The sequence below is a fragment of the Salmo trutta genome, chromosome 23 (genome assembly GCF_901001165.1).
Source record: "Salmo trutta chromosome 23, fSalTru1.1, whole genome shotgun sequence".
NCBI lineage: Eukaryota > Metazoa > Chordata > Actinopteri > Salmoniformes > Salmonidae > Salmo > Salmo trutta.
The window spans coordinates 15162414-15188417 of NC_042979.1; the positions used below are offsets into that span (position 1 = coordinate 15162414).

Consider the following 26004-nt stretch of genomic DNA (forward strand, 5'->3'; position numbering starts at 1 on the left):
GTACCCCGGTAGGTGGAGTTTGGGTCATTTTAGACCACTCCATTGGTCCTTAAGGGACATTTCCACTGACCCAGGCCATGCCAATTGAACTCCACCAGCGAGGGGGTTAGAAAGCAGGGAGGGAGGATCGCCCTTCTTAAATGGAACTGTAATCTGCGCCACTCGGTCATGTTGTCAAGAAGCCATCATCCAGAAACATATAACATCTCTTCTCCATAAAATAAATGTGAGAATTTTCAATCTAGTTTTCATTGGAAAGGCAGATAAACCGTTTTTATCAAAAGCCACCACTTTTGCATGTGAAAACAGTAAACTCTGAATCCTGCTCATTACTACACGTGCTTAATTATGTCACTTCGCCGGCACCTGGCTCATGTTCGGGTGGAAGGCCAGTTTCAAATCGAATGCAATCAACTTTCAGCCAGTGCAAAACACGCCTACATGGGCGCCCGGGCGAGATTAATTGAACCCCCCCGGGGGATCTCGGGAGCACGTGTAGGCGGGTTTTGCACCAGATGAAAGTTGATTGCATTCGATTTGGAACCGGGCTGCCTCCCAGACCTGAGCCAGGTGCCCTGCTCAAAACAAAAGAGACGTAATTAAGCATGTGTAGTAATTACTAGGATTCTGTGTTTTCCCATGCAAAAGGGATTGCTTTTGATAAAAATACTTAATCTGCCTTCCCAATGAAAAATAGTCAGAAAATTCTAACATTTATTCTATGGAAAAGAGATGAAACTATGCTGCCTTGTTGACAAAATGGCTGACCGGCACATATTACTGTTCGATTTGAGGGCGCTCCTCCCTCTCTGCTTTCGTCCGCATAGGGCAGGGATGGGCAACTTTGATGTTGGTGGGGGCCACAAATAATCTGAAGTCATCACGAGGGCTGTAGTTGCACCCCAGATAGATAAAAAAAATGTTGTGTAAATTCTACACTTTTGCCATGGGGTGTGGAGAAGATGTTGCTGTTTTAAAGCTATTTTGCTGCAATTCCACACATTTTGCCATGGGGCGGAGAGAATATTTAGCAATTTTCTAACTCATTTCATGCACATTTTTAAGTTTTAGGTTTAATTTCGTGCAATTATACTCATTTGCCATGGGGCAGAGAGGAAATGAGCAGTTTTACAGCGAATTTCCTGCTATTCTACACATTATGCCATAGGGTGGAGCGAGTGAGACTAACAAAATCAATGGGGGCTCTAATTCGACCTTGATTACTACAAGTTTAGATAGCTGGCTAATTTACCAATCTATAAATGTTTAGCTGGCATGGGCTAATTGAGTGACTATCAGTGACTGACATAAGAGAAAAACTGTTCAAGCACAACCAAATTTCCAAATTGCATCTTGTGTATTCTGCTATTCTACCTCGCAACAGTAAATTTGGACCCGACTGAGTCCCATCTGGCCAAGGGAGACTAGAGTCACAGAGGAAGAGGGGAAGTGAAAGCGATAACTGGGCCCAAAATCTGTCTTCTCTAGAAAGTGGCGTAATTGTGTCGTTTTTTTATGGAGGTCTATGAGAGTGTCGAATTTGGTTAACAAAAAAAGGAATGACTTATTTGCTACTTGTGGTTTATTTGACCAAATATAAGTTTCGTAATGATTAGGTTGTTACGAGTGTATTGATATAAAACGAAAAAACACGTTAAATAAGAGTTGTGCCTTCTCGTCATTGGTTACCACATAACTCCCGCCTATTTCTACAGTTTCTCTTCTTAAAATATGATTTTTAAACCTAACCTTAACCACACTTGTAACTTTATGCCTGCCCCTAACCTTAAATTACGATATAGACAATTTTGACTTTTGGCTGTGGTAACTAGTGGAAACAGTTTTGCACACGAGTATCTGTCCTCACATTGTCTAGAATGGTTTTGCCTCCCTACTGCCTTCCATTGTTGAATAAATGTATTTTCATTGTTAGAGCGGCCACTAGAGTATGTGGTTAATATAAATAATCTGTGCTAAAGTGCACGGGAATGAAAATGAAGTACACCCAGAGTGTGTTCGTAAATTCATTCTGGAGTGCCAGAGTTCGCTCAAAGTGCGCTCTGGGCGTTCGTAAATCCAGAGCGTTGTCAGATTGTCCGTTCGTAAATTCGGAGCGATTCGCTCTCGGAGCGTTCAGAGGGCACACTGGCCGAGGAGTTGGGTTGATTCGAGCGTTCTGACCTCACAACGGCAGTCAAGCACCCAAGCTAACGCTGGCTAGCTTGCTAGCTACTTCAAGACAAAAACGAGAGAATACTTCACTCTGACCATTTTACTCTCCCTTGCAGAAGTGGTTTAGACTGTTTCATGTTATCCATTCCCGGTGACTGTGCTGCTGACAACAATTTAATAAAGTGTTTTTTGCCGAAGTTCGTAAATTCGTTTATTCTACGCTCTGACACACTCAGACGAGAGTGCTCTGAAAGCGGAGTAGATGGCCAGAGCGAATTTACGAACGCACCCCCAGTAGCCAATACCACTTGGTACTCTGTTTTGGGAACACCCAATCGGCTAGCGTCAACAACTGACAAGAAACCAATCGTTGAATGACTTTATAATCTGTGGGCGGGTATACTCCATGTTTTGCAGGAAGTTGAACCCTCGCTGTGCAGTAAAAACAACAATCTACGAAACGTCTAATTTCAATAACGTTTAACCTATTTTTCATATTAATGCGTTGTAAAGGCAAGTCTGAACTTCATCCAACTTTTGTGTGCATTTTCTCACGTTGTGTTTGCAGGTAGATGTAATTTGCTAAAAGCTCACAAGTTAGCTGTAGCAGCTAACGTTAGCCACCATCACGAGACCGTCAAGTCAGTGGTGTCCCATGCGTGGAGCTCTGTGTTACTAATAGGGTGTTATTTGTGTCTACACAACTTCTCGTTTCTTCGGTTTGATATAGTTGGGTGTAACCGAAAGGTGATATAACATGCATTCGGTGTGCCTTCTTTAGCTTGTTCATCATGAAGAATAAAACATACAAACTCGTGGTGCACAAGAAAGGCTTTGGAGGCAGTGGTGAGTGAATTCCTTTCAGTGACGGTGTAAAACGGTTCACATTGATTTATCATGTGTTGGGTGAAATGAATGCTGTTCTGTCGTTAACAATAACCCGTCCTTATACACAGATGATGAGCTGGTGGTGAACCCCAAGGTGTTCCCTCAAGTTTCCCTTGGGGACATCATTGAGATTGCACACCCCACAGATGAATACAGGTGAGGATGCATGCCAAAAAGTTATCTTTTGCCTGGGTCTATGTATTGGTCCAAAATAATGATAGATTCTCCTCATTTTCCAACAGCCCTCTCTTGCTGCAGGTGAAGAGTATCAAAGAAGACCTCCAGAAAGGTAAAGCATGACACATTTCCTCCAGTTTTAGGGGAAGCCCCTATAGAACCTATTTAATGAACTGATCAATATCCCATTTGATTGTAAATTACATGCACAAGGAAAGCTCAGCAGTAAATCTGTAGCCTAAATACAATGCATTCATCCTCTCCTCCAGAGACAATCAGTGTGGACCAGACTGTGGCGCAAGCCTTCAAACTCCGGGCATACCAGGATGTCATTGTAAACATTGTGGATCCAAAGGTGTTTTTTCCATGAATCATACTTCCAATAGTATTTGATTGAATTACAGTGTTCAAGATGATTTTTAAAGTGAGCTCATGCTGTATATGGATTTCTGTGGTAGGATGTAACTCTGGACCTCGTAGAACTCACGTTCAAAGACCAATACATTGGAAGGGGAGACATGTGGCGCCTGAAGAAGAGTCTGGTGAGAGGGAGTCTGTTTGAATACCTCTGTATATGCTATTGGTGTTTTGTTAAGTTAGCCTACTTCTTGAATATGTGCCTATTAGAACTTCATTAACTATATTTATCTTAGGTGAGCACCTGTGCTTATGTGACCCAGAAAGTGGAATTTGCAGGGATCAGGTATGCAATAATTAATAACAATAAATATGCTATTTCATGTGTAAATATGTTATTATGTGAGCTTCTGTCCCTTACTTTGTATCCTGTCTCTGTTACCCTCAGAGCCCAGGCCAGTGAGTTATGGGTGAAAGGAGAGAAAGTCACCTGTGGCTACATCAGTGAAGACACCAGGGTAAGCAATGTCACCTTCAAAGGTAACTGTCTGTTAAGATATTGCAGGACACTGTATGTAGTTACTAAATATGTTCTCCAGTCTCCCTACGATAGTGCCTTTCATATTTGTGGTGTTTAATGCAGGTGGTGTTCAGGTCGACCTCTGCCATGGTGTACATCTTCATCCAGATGAGCTGCGAAATGTGGGACTTTGATATCTACGGTTAGTTTCTCTTCTATCCCAGGTTATCAGGTCTTGGTATTGTTGAGTGTGTGAGATTGAGGCTGTGTTTCTTCTGTCTTGAGTGAGTGGGTGGTGTACTGAGATTGGCATTGAGCAATGAGCCCTGTAGTTTGTCAATGAGGAGGAAAATAAAGTTTTCATTTGTTTTCAGGGGATCTCTACTTTGAGAAAGCAGTCAGTGGTTTTTTGTCTGATCTTTTTGCCAAATGGAAGGTTTGTGACTTATGTTCTGTGTTACACTTGCAATGCATAAACCCATTAATTAAACTTAATCAACAGATTTATAGGCATTAAACCAGGGGTGGGCAACTCCAGTCGTCAAGGGCCTGATTGGTGTCACACTTTTTTTCCATCCCTAGCAAACACGGCTGATTAATCAAACTGCATTTTAAACTGAAGATCATGATTAGGTGATTATTGGAGTCAGGTGTGTTAGCTGGGGCTGGGGCAAAACTGTGACACCAATCAGGCCCTCGAGGACTGGAATTTTCCTCCTCATCAATGCAGTTCTAAAGGTATTTATCCTAGTGAGATTGTGTTGACTTTTTCAGGAGAGGTATTGCAGCCATGAAGTCACAGTGGTGCTTTTCTCACGCACTTTCTACAATGCTAAAACCTTGGGTGAGCCCTTTTATTTCTGTTTTCATGAGACATCAGGAATATCACATGCTAGCTATTATTAGATTAAATGTTCTGTTTTTTTCCCCCATCTTCTGTAGAGGAGTTTCCTGAGATATTGAGAGGTTCCATCAGACAGGACCACGAAGGCCGTTTCTATGAAGATTTCTACAGGTTTACTGTCTTTCAGCCTCATTGTCTATTTCAGTTCTATTTTCACAATGTCCGATTTTGTATGTCTACTGATTTCTAGTTTTAGTTGAACTCTTTACCTCATCTGTCAACGGCCTGACTGACTCATGGTGTTTCTCTTGTGTTGTGTCTTTGTAGGGTAGTGGCTCAGACTGAGAGACGTGATGAGTGGACCTCTCTACTGGTCACCATCAAGAAGCTCTTCATTCAGTATCCTGTCTTGGTGCGGCTAAAAGAAGCGGGTAATGAATCAGACACAACTTTGTACATTTAACGTTATGAGCAGGGCACTTATGAACGTTACCATATTATTTATGTTTACTTGTGTACATGTGGTTATTGTTGTGATAGTTGGTTTCCCCTCCGGCCATAACTCTACTGCTGCTCAGGGGAATTACCTTGAGGCCATTAACCTGTCTTTCAACGGTGAGTGTGTCATCTCCTCATTATTTTGTGTGATGCTCAGTGTTCATATTGAGCCACATATCATCTTGTCTCCTTATGACTTAAATACGGTACTGTGCCTTTCACAGTCTTTGACAAGCACTACATAAACCGCAACTTTGACCGCACCGGTCAGATGTCTGTGGTCATCACCCCGGGGGTGGGCGTGTTTGAAGTGGACCGACTGCTCATGATCCTAACCAAGCAGCGCATGATTGACAATGGTAGGTAGTTATAACAGCAGTAATGGGATGGACAGTCATATACAGTGCCTTCGGAAAGTATTCAGATCCCTTAACCTTTTCAACACTTTGCTACGTTACAGCCTTATTTTAATCCTCAGTAATCTACACACAATACCCCATAATGACAAAGTGAAAACAGGTTTTGAAATGTTTTTTTGCTAATTTATATAAAGAAGAAAAAAAACACAAACGTATTTACTTAAGTATTCAGACCCTTTGCTATGCTACTCAATTGAGCTCAGGTGCATCCTGTTTCCATTGATCGTCCTTGAGATGTTTCTACAACTTGATTGGAGTCCACCTGTGGTAAATTCAATTGATTGGAAATGTTTTGGGAAGGCACACACCTATCTATATAAGGTCCCACAGTTGACAGTGCATGTCAGAGCAAAAACTAAGCCATGAAGTCGATGGAATTGTCCGTAGAGCTACTAGACAGGATTGTGTCCAGGCTCAGATTTGGGGAAGGGTACCAAAACATTTCTGCAGCATTGAAGGTCCCCAAGAACACAGTGGCCTCCATCATTCTTAAACCACCAAGACTCTTCCTATTGCTGGCCGCCCGGCTAAACTGCAATCGGAGGAGAAGGGCCTTGGTCAGGGAGCCAAGAACCCGATGGTCATTCTGACAGTTCTCCAGAGTTCTTCTGTGGAGATGGTTGTCCTTCTGGAAGGTTCTCCCATCTCTGAAGCGCTCCACCAATCAGGCCTTTATGGTAGAGTGGCCAGACGGAAGCCACTCCTCAGTAAAAGGCACATGACAGCCCGCTTGGAGTTTGGCAAAAGGCACCTAAAGACTCTCAGACCATGAGAAACAAGATTCTCTGGTCTGATGAAAACAAGATTCAACTCTTTGGCCTGAATGCCAAGTGTCACGTCTGGAGGAAACCTGGCACCATCCCTACGGTGAAGCATAGTGGCGGCAGCTTCAGGCTGTGGGTGTGTTTTTCAGAGGCAGGGACTGGGAGACTAGTCAGGATCGAGGCAAAGATGAACGGAGCAAAGTACAGAGAGATCCTTGATGAAAACCTGCTCCAGAGTGCTCAGGACCTCAGAATGGGCTGAAGGTTCACTTTCCAACAGGACAATGACCCTAAGCACACAGCCAAGACAATGCAGGAGTGGCTTTGGGACAAGTCTCTGAATGTCCTTGAGTGGCCCAGCCAGTGGCTGGACTTGAACCCGATCGAACATCGCTGGAGAGACCTGAAAATAGCTGTGCTGCGACGCTCCCCATCCAACCTGACAGAGCTTGAGAGGGTCTAAATACAGGTGTGCCAAGCTTGTAGCGTCATACCCAAGAAGACTCGTTGCTGTAATTGCCAAAGGTGCATCCACAAAGCACTGAGTAAAGGGTCTGAATACTTATGTAAATGTGATATTTCCGGTTTGGGATTTTTTAAATAAATTTGCGAAAATCTATAAAAACCTGCTTTTGCTTTGTAATTATGGGATATTGAATGTGGATTAATGAGAAAAAAAGTGACCAATTTTAGAACAAGGCTGTAACCTAACAAAATGTGGAAAAGGTCAAGGGGTCTGAATACTTTCCGAAGCACTGTACATTGTTGATGCTCATAAATGATTTGCTATTAGAAGGTGATAGGACTAAAGGGATTATTCTGACATTTGTTTTCCTTTGCCAGGTATCGGTGTAGACTTGGTGTGTATGGGAGAGCAGCCACTTCATGCAGTGCCTCTATTTAAGGTAAGACGGACTGAACCCAAATATAAACTCAGGTTAAAGTTCTCCATCACTGCGACGGATTTCTGTAATATGGATGACGCATGAGGGTTTTAGTAAACAATTGTATTTTTTATTATTTTGGGTTTTAAAAAAAAGCTCCAGCCACACTTGAACATCTAAAACTAGAAAGTTTGGAGAAATGATAATGGACCTATATATTTTCAAATAATTGCCCTTTTTCTGGCCCGCAAATCAATTCTGACAAAGAAATCTGTCTTTAAAAAAAATCTATGCGACCCTCCCAATGTGGCCCTCTAGCCAAAAAGTTTGCCTGACATGAACTTAAGTTTCAGTCATGGATACATTTTTTCTTTAAACCCTGGAAATGCCGCAATCGTCATTATGACCAAATTATTTGGACTCAAGTCGATGTGCAGCAGACCTGTTTTAACTGCTTTGTGGAAGGGGAACAAATTGTTACTTTGGCGGTGACTACATCTGTTTGAAAACAGATCCTCAAAAATGACTACTTTTTAAAACAATTTAAATACACATCTCAGAAAGTGACAAAAAAAAGTAGAAGGCAGTTTTGGGATATTTAGTTTCCTTTCAAAACATAATAGCCATATTTTGTTACTTTTAGCATTCTCATTAACACTTTAACATTAAACTGTTCTTGTGCCTGTTTTAATAAAAATCTCATTACCTTTTGAGCAACATTTTATTTGCATACAAAATACTTTGGTCAATGCATTTGAATTGCATTGCAATGAGCTGAGTTTTTGTAACTACTGTACACAAGGCATAGTTACTGTTCTTTATTCCAATTATTTAATAACTCCATTATTATAAAGCTATTTCCAAAGTCCTATATAACTTCGCTTTTTTAATAATCACTAAGTTACTACACATGTAGTACCTGATGTCAAGTGTTGCTGCATTACCTTACTAATTTACCTTTGTCAGTCATTTTGAAGCTGCAAAAAGTGTCTAGTCTAATGTTGAGGTGATTCCATGTATTTAATTCTAGGCTATAGGCTATATTAATATCTATGAGCCATCCAAACGATGTGTTTTATTATATTCAGACTAATTAAACTAACTGTTGTGGTTTTCAAATAACTTTCATGTTTTCAAATACCTTAAAATATGATTTGGTTTTCTAAGACCTGTATTTGAATATCAAAGAAAATAGCTGCCTTTTAGTTGAAACTGTATATAAATTATATTTGACTACCTTGATTATTTGAAGAGTTGGTATTTTCAAGTAAACTACAAAATAAAACTATTTTCTTCCCGGGTCTGATGTGCAGATACAGAATGTCTGTTATTGCTACTGTTTTCTGAGTTATGATTTTCTACAATATGTCACCGTCTTTGTATTGGATGGTTACTGTATGTTGTCCCTGTGATGTTAACAAGCTGCACAACAGGACAGTGCCTGGAGACTCACGACTGGGGGATGACTACAACCTGCCCCACTGGATCAACCACAGGTAAGACCAGACAGACACAGCTTCCGGATAGAGATGGAGAGATGGAGGAGGACAGAGGAAGGGTAATATGGGTAAGCGAGGTTCATATATTTCAGGATGGGAGACTGTTGACTATTCCTGGTGAAGAGATGAATGGGTTTTAGAGAAAGGAAGGGATGTTTTTCTGATGTTATCTCTTTCTGTTACCATGACCACAGCTTTTACACATCCAAAAGCCAGAACTCCTGCAGCTGCTTCACTCCTCGCATCAAGCTGGCAGGACGCAAGGTACATATATAGACCTAATCCAGATGCAGACAATATTTTGAATTAGGCTTTCAGCTCACCTGTCATTTATTTTCTCCATCTGTTTATGTCTAGCTCCATGCAGAAAAATTCAAGAACAACAAAGAGCACAGTAAGAGAGAATGTGTTTATTGATTAAACCCCCCTGCGATGAACTATCATTTCCTTTTCTTCTCTAACAAACTGTGCCTCTTCTTCATTGCCTCTTTCAGCTCTTGGGGCTCCGAAGGACGAGAACAGCCTTCCCATCCAGGTGGACTACGATGCCCATGATGCACAGGTGTTCAGACTCCCCGGGCCGTCCCGAGCCCAGAGGAGCACCAACTTCAGGTGCCGCTCAAACACAACCACACATTTATTGCACACTTCTAATGAATAGAGTTAAGAGTAAGAATAGGAGTAACTCAGTGTGACGGTCTTCTAGGGTGGTCCGAGAGAGGGAAGTGAGTGGAAGGAGAAGCTGGGGGTCTGCGGATGTGAGTGGGGTTCTAGGGGGCGGTGTGTCTCCCCCTGTCCGCTCTTGTGGGCCTGACGAGCAGCGGAGCCTGGCCTCTGATGACAGCCTGGGCAGGGTGTCCAACATCCTGCTGATCCCCCGTCTGCCCCCAGCCCAGTATGGAGAGGTCAGCAGCTCCCTGGGCTACACCAGCACCAGAGGTACCAGGAATAAATCCCTTGTATGAGTGATTTGTGTGATGTTTAATCGTGAGGATGTGGTATCGATTCATGTACTGAGTAGCCATAAGTGTTTATTACAACTGTGCTAATGTCTGTGTCTGTCTCTCTGTTTCTCTCTCAGAGTTGTTGGAGAAGATGATGGAATCTCAGCGGGACTCCAGTGCTCCGGGGAGGTTCACTGTGGGGAGTGCTGAGTCCACCCTCCATGTGCGCCCAGGGGGCTACACCCCTCAGAGGGCCCTGATTAACCCCTTCGCCCCCTCACGCATGCCCATGAAGCTCACCTCCAACCGCAGGCGCTGGATGCACACCTTCCCTGTGGGTGAGGACACAAACACACACACACCCCTTCATCCACTTAGAATTAGACACAGACTTAAACCCGCTAGTTGAAACTTTTTCTCTGTCTCAGAATCCGCATCAGCCAATTAAAATCTTTGACGTAGTTGCACGTGATAGAACGCTGAATGTTAGCTTTTCCCTTAAGATAACATGGCACACTTAGCTCTGTTCTGACAACACCAGCTGGACATGATAGTTTTCTGTAATTCTGCATCGGCCTGCATTACATTTATTGTGTGTTGCGAAGGGAAGTGCAACTAACACTTTGAAAATTAAGATTAAGAATACATTTAATAAGGAGCTGCATCTTTCTTCAGCCTTGTAGTCAAGCTCTGCTAATAATCAAGTGCGTTATTTGAATCGAGCATCGAGGACCAGCAGTGAAATGTTTTGTCCTTAACAAAAAAGCTTGGATGTGAGGGAGCCTCGAACCCGCCGTTACTGTACCCCGCAAATTCATGGTTACATATTAAGATACATATCTTAGTCAAGGATGTATCATGCAATATTGACACACTACACTTATGACCGACCAAGTGAAACAAAAGTAACATTTGGAGGTTTAAAATATCTCTGGTGGCCAAGTCAACCTATTTTAAGAAATGCCGTTGGGCTGGTGGATATATAGTCTAAGATCTTTGATAGGCTGATGTGGAATTTGTTACAGGAAATAATCACTACCACCTGGTCAGGTTAGCATAGGGCTAAATGTGCCAGGTTATGCAATGGGAACAGCTAACGTGTAGCATTTTAGCACGTCCGACTACATTGACGATTCTAATTGGCTGACGCGCATTTTGAGACAAAAATAGAAGTATCAGTGTACCACAAGCACAGGGCAGTCATGATGCTACAGGTACAAATCATACGTTCCAGTACAGGACATCTTTCACGTGGAACGTAATTAATGTGTAATGGATGTGTTCCAGGTCCGTCAGGAGAGGCCATCCAGATCCACCACCAGACCAGACAGAACATGGCTGAACTGCAGGGCAGCGAGCAGAGAGACCCCGCCCACACCTCCGCTGAACTCTTGGAACTGGCCTATCATGAAGCCACTGGCAGGTTAGACACGCCCCAGGGGGAAGGTCATGCCTCTTTTTAAAAAAAATGTAATTATAGTTGTCTATTGATTATTTCCCCCTGTGGACTGTGTGTTCAGACGGACAGCCTCAGAGAGACGACAGGCAGGAGAAAATGGGCTGTACTCCAGCGGAGGGATGGAGGAGTATACTCATGGCAGCCCAGCCAGCAGCAACAGCACTGGTACATACACACACACACACACACACACACTAGTGCATCTGACTCACTATATAAGCATTGTTATACATCACACACAAACCCTGCCAACTATCTTTTCTCTTAATGTTATATGGTTGATGGTCACGCGGTTGGTTTTAATGCTGATAACGTCTGTGCAGGAACACCGGTAAACCGTGGCTCCTCGTTGGAGGACTTTTCCTCTGGCAGTCCGGATCCAAGTGAGTCTGTGCTGCCCTAAGAAAGAAAACACACTCACTACACAGACACACTTTGACACAGTCACACACATGTCATGTACACAATATCCTATCAGTTTGGTTGTGAACATTGCCTGACAGCCGAACTGATAATTGGAATAAGCCTTCACATGATGAACTGAGAGCTTATTCAGCTGAACCCCTGATTGGCTGAATCTTCCGTTCGGTTTCTGTCTGTGAGGGAAAGACTAGGGTTCATAAAGGGTCACACGTTATTGGGTCACGCACCCACCCCCCCTCTCTCTAATGTCCTTCTCTCTACGTCTGAGTATCTCTCACTTCCATTCTCTATCTTCCAGCTTCTCTAACTCTTTCTCGGCTTCCTCCATTTTCTCCCTCAGGCTTCACATCTCTCTCCTCAGTGTATCTGCTATCTTTTACTCTATCATACATAATAATATTAGTCTCTGCTCTCAAGTGTATGTGCTTAATTAGCCTCTTCCAGGTGTGTGTGTGTGTGTGTGTGTGTGTGTGTGTGTGTGTGTGTGTGTGTGTGTGTGTGAGACTCCTGACTGTCTGCATGGGTAGCCTAGCGGTTAAGAGCATTGGACCAGTAACCGAAAGGTTTGAATCCCCGAGCTGACTAAGTGACAAATCTGTCTGTGCCCTTGAGCAAGGCACTTAACCCTAATTGCTCTGGATAAGAGTGTCTGCTAAATGACTAAAATGTAAACGCATGACTTTCAGTCCATTTCTCTGTGGCATGTGCAGTGTGTTTGTTTTGCATGTACTGTGTGTGTATATATAACATATGTGTTTGTATGAGTCATATATGCGTGCATGTGTTGTAATCACACTGCTGATGAGATCACTGCTTATCACATCATCACAGATTGCCAGGTCGATTGTCACAGAGCCTCAATCTCCTGCATGTGTTGATCAGAGCTCCACTTCTGTCAATGACACTGGAATCATCATCAGGTGTAATGAAGGCAATGAGAATAACCCTCTTCTCTTTTTTTTCCTTCCCCCTCTTTTCTCTCTCCCTCTCTCTTTCTCTACTTTTTATTTTTGTTTGTTTCTGTCTGTCGTTGGCTGTTGTTTTTTCCCACGCCACTCTTTTTATCATTCCAACCTGTATCTTTGTTCCACACTTTCCCCTCCTCCTACTTTATCAACCACCTCTGCACACCTTCATTCCAAATGTATTTCTCTCTTTTGCTTGTCCTTCTTTTCCTATTTCCTTACCTCCTCCTCGTCCACAAAATGCACCCTGTTGGGTGGTATGTGTGTTTGCCACGGGGCGTTTGTTTGTGTCTGTCTCTGTGTTGTATGTATGTATGTATGTATGTATGTATGTATGTATGTATGTATGTATGTATGTATGTATGTATGGTATTTTTGTCTGGTTGGCTCCGTGTGTGTGTGGCGGGGGTTCCCCTGAAGCCCTGCTGCTGTCTGCCCCCCCGACAGTGCCCAGCTTCTGTTGCACGGTGGGGGTAGACTGGAAGTCTCTGACCACACCCGCCTGTCTGCCTCTCACCACCGACTACTTCCCTGAATGGCAGACCCTGCAGAACGACTACACTGAGGGCTGCTACGACCTCCTGCCACACACTGACCTGGAGAGGTACAGGACACATGTTTGTTTTACTGTCATTCCCATTCAAAATCCTATTTTCCCTAACCCTAAACCTATCCCCTAACTGTAAGCCTAATTGGAACCCTAAGCCTAAAATAGCCTTTTCTTTGTGGGGACTGGTGATGTCCCCACTTGTCCAAATGTTCTACTGGTCAAAACAAGGATAGTAAAACCAAAAATACACACACACTGTAGAACGACTACACTGAGGGCTGGTACAACATGCTGCCACACACTGACCTGGAGGGGTAGAAAATGTAACACGCAGAGTACACGCACACCTCACGCAGTATACAAAATGACTTCTGCAACACTGACTGACTGCATGGTCTACTGAGAAATATATAGCAACTAATAGACCAGCAGGTACATGCAGCTGTTTCAGATGCTCCACCCCTCTCACCCTGTCTCTGTCTCAGGCGGGATGATGAGGCCCCGGTGATGAGTGCCCCTCAGGTGTTTGAGGAGTTTATCTGTCAGCGGCTGATGCAGGGCTACCAGATCATCGTCCAACCAAACAAAAGGAAACCCCAGCCCGCTGTGGCCCCGCCCCTCAGCAGTAGTCCACTCTACACCAGAGGTGTTCTATACTGTCTCTGTCCGGGCCTGTGGCTCAGCTCTGACACAGTTACCTAATAACACCACAGTCACAGTTAGCAGACTGACACTGTTCACTTAGAGAGGCTAATGAGTCCGTTATACGGCATATTCACTTGCATAATGTAATCATTTGGTAAACCACAGTAATCTCAGTTTGGACCAAGTGCAGTCATTTACCCTCTCTCTTCCTCCTTCTCAGGGCTGGTCTCTCGGCGCAGGCCAGAAGAGGAGGAGAGTCTGTACTGGCTCAGCATGGGCCGTACCTTCCATAAAGTCTGCCTGAAGGATAAAATCATCACTGTTACCCGCTACCTTCCCAAGTAAGTCTCCAGCCTGACATTAGATCCATACTCCCAGCTAAATCATCAAACTGTACTTTTTGCATGTCACTCACCTGTAGTGTGTGTCAGGTACCCGTATGAGTCGGCCCAGATCCAGTACACCTACAGTCTGTGTCCCCCTCACTCTGACGCCCACTTCCTGTCCTGTTGGGTGGAGTTTGGTCACGAGAGACTGGAGGAGTACAAGTGGAACTATCTGGACCAGTACATCTGCTCTGCTGGCTCTGAGGACTTCAGGTACCTATGCTCAGCAAACACACAGTCACATACAGAGCCATGTTCAGCCCCAGGGAAGGCTTTAACACATTCATTTGGACCCCTTTCTGTTGTAAAAGAGTTTGCCATACCAACACTGAGTGTACAGAGTCAACTATACTGAACAAAAATATAAACGCAACATGCACGTATAAGGTAATCAGTCAATTGAAATAAATGTATTAGGCCCGAATCTATGGATTTCCCATGACTGTGCCTGGGAGGGCATAGGCCCACCCACTGGGGAGAAATACGTTTGTCCCCCCAAAAGGGCTTTATTACAGACAGAAATACTCCTCAGTTTTATCAGCTGTCCGGGTGGCTGGTCTCAGACGATCCCGCAGTTTATGAAACTGGTTGTGGAGGTCCTGGGGTGGCGTGGTTACATGTGGTCTGCGGTTGTGAGGCTGGTTGGACGTACTGCCAAATTCTCAAACGACATTGGAAGCAGCTTATGGTAGAGAAATTAACATTCAATTCTCTGACAACAGCTCTGGTGGACATTCCTGTAGTCAGCATGCCAATTGCATTCTCCCTAAACTTAAGTCATCTGTGGAATTGTGTGTGTGACAAAACTGCATATTTTAGAATGGCGTTTTAATGTCCCCAGCACAAGGTGCACCTGTGTAATGATCATGCTGTTTAATCATCTTCTTGATATGCCACACCTGTCAGGTGGATGAATTATCTTGGCATAGGACAAATGCTCATTAACAGGAATGTAAACTAATTTGTGCACAACATTTGAGAGAGTTAAGATTTTAGTGTGTATGGAACATTTCTGGGATCTTTTATTTCACCTCGTAAAACATGCAACCAACACGAGTGGTGCAGCAGTCTAAGGCACTGCATCTTAGTCCTTGAGGTGTCACTACAGACACCCTGGTTCGATTCCAGGCTGTATCACATCCGGCCGTGATTGGGAGTCCCATAGGGCGGCGCAAAGTTGGCCCAGCGTCGTCCGGGATTGTCCGGGGTAGGCCATCATTGTAAATAAGAATATGTTATTAACTGACTTGCCTAGTTAAATAAAGGTTAAATGTAAAAAAAATAATAATAATAATGTACGTGTTGCATTTCTATTTTTGTTCAGTGTGTATGTATATGTATGTCACACTTCCAAATAACTCTAATTTCTACTGGTCGTGTGCCATAGTTTGATAGACTCTCTGAAGTTCTGGCGGACCCGCTTCCTGCTGCTGCCGGCCGGGGGGGCTAGACGTGTGGCGGACGGGGAGGGGCACTGGGACGTTTACGGGGAGGGAGTGGGCACGGTGGCGGGCAGAGAGGGCATGACGGGCACCGGGGACTGGGCCCTGCTGGATGGCTTCATCCGCTTCCTGGAGGGACTCAACCGCATCCGCAGACGCCACCGCTCTGACAGGATCATCAGGGTAACACCCTAAAACACTGTCTTACTCATTTCAAAAGACAAAAAAAACTCAAAAGATGTGATTGAGTAGTCTTGCAAACCCAGCTAAGAGAGAAACTGACTGCCAGGAACAATGATCCTACGCCAATATTGTTCCCTTCTCATTCTGTCTGTAGAAAGGACCAGCGATGAAGGGTTTGCAGGTGACTGGTCCTCTCTCTGCCTACCCTCCGGAGCCTATAGCGCCCCCTCTGGGCAAGAAAGGCACCTCCGCTTTATCAGCTCTGCTGGAGTTGGAGCAGAACCAAAAGTGAGTGTAGTTGTCCTGTCTGTGTGCTTTCAATGGAACCTTGTGTGTTTCCAAATTATTAGAAGCACAGGGTATCTGACATTGAAGGTACCGGTCTCACAATGATGATGCATTTCCTGTCTGCAGGACTCTAGAGGAGCAGCAACAACAGGGGAAACCCTCAGCTGCCACCAGTGAGTCTTCCACTGTCACCATGACCACTACATATGTGGACAGCCCTCGCAAGGTGGGTGTCTTTGTGTGGTTTTGGGAAGGAACACAATGATCTAGGGCTTTCTGTCTTGGGTAAAAGGGAGCTCAATTTCCGTCCCGGGTAAAAGGGAGCTCAATTTCCGGCCTGGGTAAAAGGGAGCTCAATTTCCGGCCTGGGTAAAAGGGAGCTCAATTTCTGTCTTGGGTTAAAGGGAGCTCAATTGGGGCGTTTTGGTTGGGGGCATTTTTTGTTGTTGGTGTGTATGGAATGTTGGTTTGGCGTTTTTATAGGGGTTTATCTTTGCTTCCTTATTATGGGGTTTCGCTTTGCTTTTGTTTCCTTCTCTCCTTCCCCAACTTTCTCTCCTTTCCTTCTTTTCCTGTTGATGGACTTTGGGTTTTTCGTCCTATGGTGTATCCCTCTTCCTATGCTAACAGGATGCTGCCTTCATTTTGGATTTTATACGTAGCCCTCGTTCCTCCTACATCTATCACACACAGGTCAGTAACTAGGGGCACTGGATGCTGCTGCATCTGTTAGAGTAGAAGTGTGTGTGTGTGTGTGTTGTCCTGTTTCAAGTTTTAATGTCACATGCACAAGTACAGTGAAATGCCTTTCTTGCAAACTCAAAACCCAACTTTGCAATAATCAATAACAATGTAAAACTTGAAAGAAAATACACGAGAAATAAGAATAAGCGATATGAAATACACAAAGTAGTAAGCCTACTATATACATTACCAGTCAAAACTTTGGACACACCTACTCATTCAAGGGTTTTTATTTTATTTTACTATTTTCTACAATGTAGAGTAATAGTGAATACATCAAAACTATGAAATAACACACATGGAATCATGTAGTAACCAAAAAAGTGTTAAACAAATCAATATATATTTTCTTCAAGGTAGCCACCCTTTGCATTGTTCACTCTTTGCATTGATCACTCTTGGCATTCTTTCAACCAACTAGCTTCACCTGGAATGCTTTTCCAACATCTTTAAGGAGTTCCCACATATGCTGAGCACTTGTTGGCAGCTTTTCCTTCACTCCGCGGTCCAAGTCATCCCAAACCATCTCAATTGGGTTGAGGTCGGGTGATTGTGAAGGCCAGGTCCTCTGATGCAGCACTTCATCACTCTCCTTCTTGGTGAAATAGCCCTTACACAGCCTGGTGGTGTGTTGGGTCATTGTCCTGTTGAAAAACAAATAATAGTCCCACTAAGCGCAAACCAGATAGGATGGTGCATCGCTAAAGAATGCTGTGGTAGCCATTCTTGTTAAGTGTGCCTTGAATTCTAAATAAATCACAGACGGTGTCATCAACAAAGCACCCCCACACCATCATACCTCCTCCTCCATGCTTCACGGTGGGAACCACGCATGCGGAGATCATCTGTTCACCCTACTATGCGTCTCACAAAGACACGGCGGTTGGAACCAAAAATCTAAAATTTGGACTCATCAGACCAAAGGACAGATTTCCACCAGTCTAATGTCCATTGCTCGTGTTTCTTGGCCCAAGATAGTCTTTTTTTATTATTGGTGTCCTTTAGTAGTGTTTTTTGTTGTTGTTTTTTCGATCATGAAGGCCTGATTCACGCAGTCTCCTCTGAACAGTTGATGTTGCAATGTGTCTGTTACTTGAACTCTGAAGCATTTATTTGGGCTGCAGTCTGAGGTGCAGTTATTCTAATGAATTTATCCTCTTCAGCAGAGGTAACTCTGGGTTTTCCTTTCCTGTGGCGGTCCTCATGAGAGCCAGTTTCATCATGGAGCTTGACGGTTTTAGCGACTGCACTTGAAGAAAGTTTAAAAGTTTTTTTTAATTTTGTGCATTGACTGACCTTCATGTCTTAAAGTAATGATGGACTGTCGTTTCTATTTGCTTATTTGAGGTGTTCTTGACATAATATGGACATGGTCTTTTACCAAATATGACTATCGTCTGTATACCTACCCCTACCTTGTCAGAACACAACTAATTAGCTCAAACGCATTAAGGAAAGAAATTCCACAAATTAACTTTTAACAAGGCACACCTGTTATTTGAAATGCATTCCAAGTGACTACCTCATGAAGCTGGTTGAGAGAATGGCAAGAGTGTGCAAAGCTGGAATCAAGGCAAAGGTTGGCTACTTTGAATAATCTCAAATGTAAAATATATTTAGATTTGTTTAACCCTTTTTTGGTTACTACATGATTCCATATGTGTTATTTCTTAGTTTTGATGCCTTCTCTATTATTCTACAATGTAGAAAATATTTTTTTAAATATGAAAAACCCTGGAATGAGTAGGTGTGTCCAAACTTTTGACTGGTACTGTACATTAAATATTAAAAAGTCCAATACCATATTTACAGTGCATTCGGAAAGTATTCAGACCCCTTGACTTTTTATACATTTTAAGTTACAGCCTTATTCTGAAATGGATTACATCGTTTCCCCCCCCCATCAATTAACACATAATGGCCCATAATGACAATGGGAGTGTCGCTGCACAGCTATTTTCAGGTCTCTCCAGAGATGTTCGATCAGGTTCAAGTCCGGGCTCTGACTAGGCCACTCAATGACATTCAGAGACTTGTCCCGAAGCCACTCCTGTGTTGTCTTGGATGTATGCTTAGGGTTGTCGTCCTGTTGGAAGGTGAACCTTCGCCCCAGTCTGAGGTCCTGAACGCTCTGGAGCAGGTTTTCATAAATCAAATGTTATGTCACCTGTGCCAAATACAATAGGTGTAGACCTTACAGTGAAATGCTTACTTACAAGCCCTTAACCAGCAATGCAGTTCAAGAAATAGAGTTAAGAAAATATTTAATAAATAAACTAAAGTAAAAAATCAAAAATTAACATAAGATATTTACATAACATTAACGAGGCTATATACAGGAGGTACCGGTACAAAGTCAATGTGCGGGGGTACAGGTTAGTCGAGGTAATTTGTAAAGTGATTATGTATAGATAATAAACAGTGAGTAGCAGCAGTGTAAAAACAAGTGGGGGGTGGTCGGTCAATGTAAGCAGTCAGGGTGGCCTTTTGATGAATTGTTCAGCAGTCTTATGGCTTGGGGGTAGAAGCTGTTAAGGAGCCTTTTGGTCCTAGACTTGGCGCTCCGGTACCGCTTGCCGTGCGGTAGCAGAGAAAACAGTCTATGACTTGGGTGACTGGAGTCTCTGACAATTTTATGGGCTTTCCTCTGACGCTGCCTATTATATAAACTCGAGGGGGGGGGGGGGGAGGAGAGAGACATCCTCTCACTGTCAAATGCGTTTATTTTCAGCAAACTTAACGTGTAAATATGTATGAATATAAGATTCAACAACTGAGACATAAACTGAACAAGTTCCACAGACATGTGACTAACAGAAATGGAATAATGTGTCCCTGAACAAAGCGGGGGTCAACATCAAAAGTAACAGTCAGTATCTGGTGTGGCCACCAGCTGCATTAAGTACTGCAGTGCATCTCCTCATGGACTGCACCAGATTTGCCAGTTCTTGCTGTGAGATGTTACCCCACTCTTCCACCAAGGCACTTGCAATTTCCTGGACATTTCTGGGGGGAATGGCCCTAGCCCTCACCCTCCGATACAACAGTTCCCAGATGTGCTCAATTGGATTGAGATCCGGGCCATGGCAGAACACTGACATTCCTGTCTTGCAGGAAATCGCACACAGAATGAGCAGTATAGCTGGTGGCATTGTCATGCTGGAGGGTCATGTCAGGATGAGCCTGCAGGAAGGGTACCACATGAGGGAGGAGGATGTCTTCCCTGTAACGCATAGCGTTGAGATTGCCTGCAATGACAACAAGCTCAGTCCGATGATGCTGTGACACACCGCTCCAGACCATGACGGACCCTCCACCTCCAAATTGATCCCGCTCCAGAGTACAGGCCTCGGTGTAAAGCTCATTCCTTTGATGATAAACACAAATCTGACCTTCACCCCTGGTGAGACAAAACCCCGACCCGCCATTGAAGAGCACTTTTTGCCAGTCCTGTCTGGTCCAGCGACGGTGGGTTTGTGCCCATAGACGACGCTGTTGCCGGTGATGTCTGGTGAGAACCTGCCTTACAACAGGCCTACAAACCCTCAGTCCAGACTCTCTCAGCCCATTGCGGACAGTCAGCACTGATGGGGGGATTGTGCGTTTCTGGTGTAACTCGGGCAGTTGTTGTTGCCATCCTGTACTTGTCTCGCAGGTGTGATGTTTGGATGTACCGATCCTGTGCAGGTGTTGTTACACGTGGTCTGCCACTGCGAGGACGGTCAGCTGTCCGTCCTGTATCCCTGTAGCTCCTGTCTCTTAGGCGTCTCACAGTACGGACATTGCAGTTTATTGCCCTGGCCACGTCTGCAGTCCTCATGCGTCCTTGCAGCATGCCTAAGGCACATTCACGCAGATGAGCAGGGACCCTGGGCATCTTTCTTTGGTGTTTTTCAGAGTCAGTAGAAAGACCTTTTCAGTGTCCTAAGTTTTCATAACTATGACCTTAATTGCCTACCGTCTGTAAGCTGTTAGTGTCTTAACGACCGTTCCACAGGTGCATGTTCATTAATTGTTTATGGTTCATTGAACAAGAATGGGAAACGGTGTTTAAACCCTTTGTATTTTTACGAATTATCTTTGAAAGACGGTCCTTTTTTGCTGAGTTTAGGTCCTGAATGGCAGGAAGCTTGGCCCCAGTGATGTACTGGGCCATACGCAATGCCCTCTGTAGCTCCTTACGGTCAGATGTCGAGCAGTTGCCCAACCAGGCAGTGATGCTCTCTGGTGCAGCTGTTTCAGTCTCCTGAGGGGGAAAGGTGTTGTCGTGCCCTCTTCACAACTGTCTTGGTGTGTTTGGACCATGATAGTTCGTTGATGTAAACACCAAGGAACTTAACTCTCCACCTGCTCCACTTCAGCCCTGTTGATGTTAATTCGGGCCTGTTCGGCCCTCCTTTTCCTATAGTCCACAATCGGCTCCTTTGTCTTGCTCACATTGAGGGAGAGGTTGTTGTCCTGGCACCACACTGCCAGGTCTCTGACCTCCTCCCTGTAGGCTGTCTCATTGTTGTCGGTGATCAGGCCTTCCACTGTGGTGTCAGCAAACTTAATGATGGTGTTGGAGTCATGGGTAAACATGGAGTACAGGAGGGGACTAAGCACGCACCCTTGAGGGGCCTTGATGTTGAGGATAAGTGTGGCAAATGTGTTGTTGCCTACCCTTACCACCTGGGGGCGACCCATCAGGAAGTCCAGGATCCAGTTGCAGAGGGAGGTGTTCAGTCCCAGGTTTCTTAGCTTAGTGATGAGCTTTGGTGGCACTATGGTGTTGAAAGCTGAGCTGTAGTCAATGAACAGCATTCTTACATAGGTATTCTTTTTGCCAAGGTGGGAAAGAGCAGTGTGGATTGAGATTGCGTCATCTGTGGATCTGTTGGAGCGCTATGCGAATTGGAGTGTGTCTAGTGTTTCTGGCATGATGGTGTTGATGTGAGCCATGACCAGCCTTTCAAAGCACTTCATGGCTACCGATGTGAATGCTACGGGGCGGTAATCATTTAGGCAGGTTACCTTTGCTTTCTTGGGCACTGGTGGTCTGTTTGAAACATGTAGGTATTACAGACTAGGTTAGGGAGAGGTTGAAAATGTCAGTGAAGACACTTCCCAATTGGTTTGCGCAAGCTTTGAGTATACGTCCTGGTAATCCGTCTGGCCCCGCAGCTTTGTGAATGTTGAAAGGTCTAGCTCATATCGGCCCAAGGAGAGCGTGTTCCCATAGTCGTCTGGAATAGCTGGTGCTCTCATGCATGCTTCAGTGTTACTTGCCTCTTTGCGATCAAAAAAGGCATTTAGCTTGTCTGGAAGGCTCACTTCACTGGGCAGCTCGCGGCTAGGTTTCCCTTTGTAGTCCATAATAGTTTTCAAGCCCTGCCACATCTGACGAGCGTCAGAGCCGGTGTAGTAGGATTCAATCTTAATCCTGGATTGATGCTTTGCCTGTTTGATGGTTCATCTGAGGGCGTAGCGGGATTTCTTATAAGCATCTGGATTAGTGTCCCGCTCCTTGAAAACGGTAGCTTTAGCAGCAGGATGTTGCCTGTAATCAAGGATCTCTCTATATTTTGCTCCTTTCATATTTGCCTCGATCCTGACTAGTCTCCCAGTCCCTGCCACTGAAAAAGATCCCCACAGCATGATGCTGCCACCATCATGCTTCACCGTAGGGACGGTGCCAGGTTTCCTCCAGATGTGACGCTTGGCATTCAGGCCAAAGAGTTGAGTCTTGGTTTCATCAGACCAGAGAATCTTGTTTCTCATGGTCTGAGAGTCCTTCAGGTGTGTTTTGGTAAACTCCAAGCGGGCTATCATGTGCCTTTTACTGAGAAGTGGCTTCCGTCTGGCCACTCTACCCTAAAGGCCTCATTGGTGGACTGCTGCAGAGATGGTTGTCCTTCTGGAAGGTTCTCCCATCTCCACAGAGGAACTCTGTCACTCTGACAGAGCTCCAATCAGGTTCTTGGTCACCTCCCTGACGATTGCCCTTCTCCCCCGATTGCTCAGTTTGGCTGGGTGGCCAGCTCTAGGAAGAGTCTTAGTGGTTCCAAACTTCTTCCATTTAAGAATGATGGAGGCCACTGTGTTCTTGGGGACTTTCAATGCTGCAGAATGTTTTGATACCCTTCCCCAGATCTGTGCCTCGACACAATCCTGTCTCAAAGCTCTATGGACAATTCCTTCGACCTCAATGCTTGGTTTTTGCTCTGGCATGCACTGTCAACTGTGGGGAGCTTAAATAGACAGCTGTGTGTCTTTCCAAATAATGTCCAATCAATTGAATTTACCACAGGTGGACTCCAGTCAAGGTGTAGAAACATCTCAAGGATGTTCAATGGAAACAGGATGCACCTGAGCTCAATTTTGAGTCACATAGCAAAGGGTCTGAATACTTAGGTAAATAACGTATTTCTGTTTTTTGTTGATAATACATTTGCTAAAAGGTCTAAAATCCTGTTTTTTTTTCTTCGTCATTATGGGGTATTGTTTGTAGATTGATGAGGGAATTTATTTTTAAATCCATTTTAAAATAAGGCTGTAACGTAACAAAATGTGAAATAATTCAAGTGTATACTTTCCGAATGCACTGTACATGTGCAGTGATACTGGAGTGATGAAGGTAGATATTTATTGGGGTAAAGGGACTAGGCATCAGGATAATATATAAACAGAGTAGCAGCAGCAGACGTGAGTGGGTGTGCGGGTTTGTAGAGTCAGTATAAATGTATGTGCATATTATGTGTGTGTCAGCAAATGATGGAGTGCGGGTGTGTGTGTTGGAATGACAGTGTGTAAGTTTATGTAGGGCCCTGTGAGTGTGCACATACATAGGTCAATAAAGATACAAGGTAAACTCAGCCCGTGTAGCTATTTTGTTAACTTGCATCTTGCACTGTCCTTCTGGCATGAAATCTGCATGTCTGCATGTGTCTACCATAGACACATCGTTTGTTGTTTGTGAAGAGACCACACATTACACTAGTAACTGGCAGATTTCAGCCAAGTCAACCATGGTAATGTATCCCAGATGCGAGTTATCCTCTTCAGTATCTAACTAGCATGAGACCAGGAGTGATTTGATATGTAATTAAATAAATAGAAGGCAGCAGAGTGACTGCCTGAGATTGTTTGACTTCATTCTAACCTTTGATTGGCCTGTAGGTTTCTACAGATCCTGCTGAAGGAGGGGCCACAGACAAAGGTGGTCAGGTAGGGGCTGGGGTGGTGGCGACCGGTGGGGCTGCAGCCCAGGCAACAGGGGACACAGGACCCAGCTTAGCCACAGAAACCAGGTGGGAAAGAAATCCCGTTTTTCAAATGTCAAGTGTTCAAAATCATGTTTCTAATTGGAAAGTGTTATGTTAACCAGACTTTTATGTCTGTGTTTACAGTGGACAGTCTGGTACTGGAGCCTTGTGTTTGTCCTCATCCTCCACCCTGATGGAAATACTAGAGGCCATCAAACACCCCACGTAAGACCCTGTGTGTGTGTGTGTGTGTGTGTGTGTGTGTGTGTGTGTGTGTGTGTGTGTGTTTACAAGGATAGTAAAACAAGGACAATTCCGACAAGTGGGGACATTTCGCCGGTCCCCATAAGAAAAAAAGCTTTTTTTAGGCTTAGAGTTAAGGTTAGGTTAGGGGAAAATAAGATTTGGAGTGGAAATCAATTGTTTTGTCCCCACAAGGATGATAAAACAAGTGTGTGTTGGCGTGAACCACAACACATACCTCAAGTGTTTTAGGTGTGGTCTGTTGTTGTCCCTGCAGTTAGATGGGTGTGTTTGAGCTAGTGTTCTGTCCTGTTATGTGATATATATAGAACAGGTGTGCAGCTTCTACCTGAGCAGAAGGGTCTGCCGCCTAACTGCTTCATCAGTGCTGAGATCGTCCATTGGCTGGTCAACAACGTAGAGGGTGTGGCCACACAAGGCATGGCTGTCGACATCATGCAGGTAGGTATGTTTATCTGGTTTTGTTAAAGCATGTGCCGGATACACACTGTATGTAGTGAAGCCAGCATTTGTGTCTTTGTGTTTTTAACAGTATTGCTGTGTCCCCTGTGTTTCTGTAGAAGATGCTGGATGAGGGCCTGGTTGCCCATGCATCGGGGGATGCCATGAGGACCTTTGTCTATGGCTTCTACTTCTACAGGATAGTGGCAGAGAAAGACAGCGAGCGAGGTTAAAGAGACACTTAGTCTGCACAAAGCTAATCTGAAAATGTATAATTTTAACGTTGGTTTGCTCTCCTGGGACAAGGTAGTCCTCCATGCTGCCCACCAGACATGGGGCCAATTCCATTTCAATTCCAGTCAATTCAGGAAGTGCACTGAAATTCCAACTCTTTGCTTTTCAATGCAGCAAATTTGGAATTTGGTTTACTTTCTAAATTGTAATAGAATTGACCCCAACCCTGCCTGCTCCACACACTGACTTCTTTCCAGTCATTGATTCTCAGTCATGCCGATATTGATTGTTCTCATTTCGAGAACAACTAACCGGACTCAATAATAACCATACATCTATCTCTCCATCTCTACTGTACTCCAGGCCCTACATCCCAGCTGCCCCCTCCTGTGGCACAGGGCTGGTCAACGGCAGCCCTGGAGGACTTTGCCCTGTTTCAGAGGAAGTGGTTTGAGGTGGCTTTCGTCCTGGAGGAGCGTCGACCTTGTGACCTCCCGGCCTTCCTTCTGCCCTGGCTGCCCAGCCGGCCCGCCTCTTATGCAAGTAGGCACAGCTCCTTCAGCCGCAGCTTTGGAGGACGCAGCCAGGCCGCAGCACTGCTAGGTACACACAGGCTGCTCCTCCCCCAGAGCTGAGCCTCAGCCCACCCACCTCAACCCCACCCCAAAATGGGCATGACTCCCTCCTCCCCCACAATCAGAATGAGCATGCCTCCCCCATCCCTTCCAGTCAGACACATACCCTGGAACAGGCCCTCAGGGGTTTAGACA

The 26004-nt window shown here is 44.6% G+C and overlaps 1 protein-coding gene across 11 annotated transcripts in view; it reads left to right on the forward strand.

Moving 5' to 3' along the window:
- Nucleotides 1-2563: 2563 nt before the first annotated feature.
- The window catches only part of depdc5 (DEP domain containing 5, GATOR1 subcomplex subunit), a 28361-nt gene continuing 4920 nt past the window's right edge, over nucleotides 2564-26004 (forward strand). For 3 of the 11 annotated variants that reach the window (XR_003868891.1, XM_029709202.1, XM_029709209.1), the window contains exons 1-38: nucleotides 2564-2685; nucleotides 2954-3018; nucleotides 3129-3216; nucleotides 3303-3349; nucleotides 3507-3592; nucleotides 3696-3779; nucleotides 3891-3940; nucleotides 4043-4112; nucleotides 4238-4316; nucleotides 4489-4550; nucleotides 4889-4958; nucleotides 5057-5129; nucleotides 5286-5389; nucleotides 5499-5573; nucleotides 5681-5815; nucleotides 7483-7544; nucleotides 8946-9019; nucleotides 9217-9286; nucleotides 9380-9416; nucleotides 9517-9634; nucleotides 9729-9961; nucleotides 10104-10304; nucleotides 11254-11389; nucleotides 11487-11590; nucleotides 11749-11808; nucleotides 13234-13417; nucleotides 13849-14009; nucleotides 14229-14349; nucleotides 14440-14607; nucleotides 15782-16019; nucleotides 16174-16307; nucleotides 16434-16533; nucleotides 16938-17000; nucleotides 24210-24340; nucleotides 24440-24520; nucleotides 24868-25000; nucleotides 25120-25228; nucleotides 25598-25837. Coding sequence is in view for 9 of the 11 variants with exons in the window: in XM_029709202.1 (XP_029565062.1) it covers nucleotides 2964-3018; nucleotides 3129-3216; nucleotides 3303-3349; nucleotides 3507-3592; nucleotides 3696-3779; nucleotides 3891-3940; nucleotides 4043-4112; nucleotides 4238-4316; nucleotides 4489-4550; nucleotides 4889-4958; nucleotides 5057-5129; nucleotides 5286-5389; nucleotides 5499-5573; nucleotides 5681-5815; nucleotides 7483-7544; nucleotides 8946-9019; nucleotides 9217-9286; nucleotides 9380-9416; nucleotides 9517-9634; nucleotides 9729-9961; nucleotides 10104-10304; nucleotides 11254-11389; nucleotides 11487-11590; nucleotides 11749-11808; nucleotides 13234-13417; nucleotides 13849-14009; nucleotides 14229-14349; nucleotides 14440-14607; nucleotides 15782-16019; nucleotides 16174-16307; nucleotides 16434-16533; nucleotides 16938-17000; nucleotides 24210-24340; nucleotides 24440-24520; nucleotides 24868-25000; nucleotides 25120-25228; nucleotides 25598-25837 (4036 nt within the window). In the remaining 2 variants the exon portion in view is untranslated. The other 8 variants (XM_029709206.1, XM_029709210.1, XM_029709205.1 and 5 more) reach the window with 7 other exon arrangements.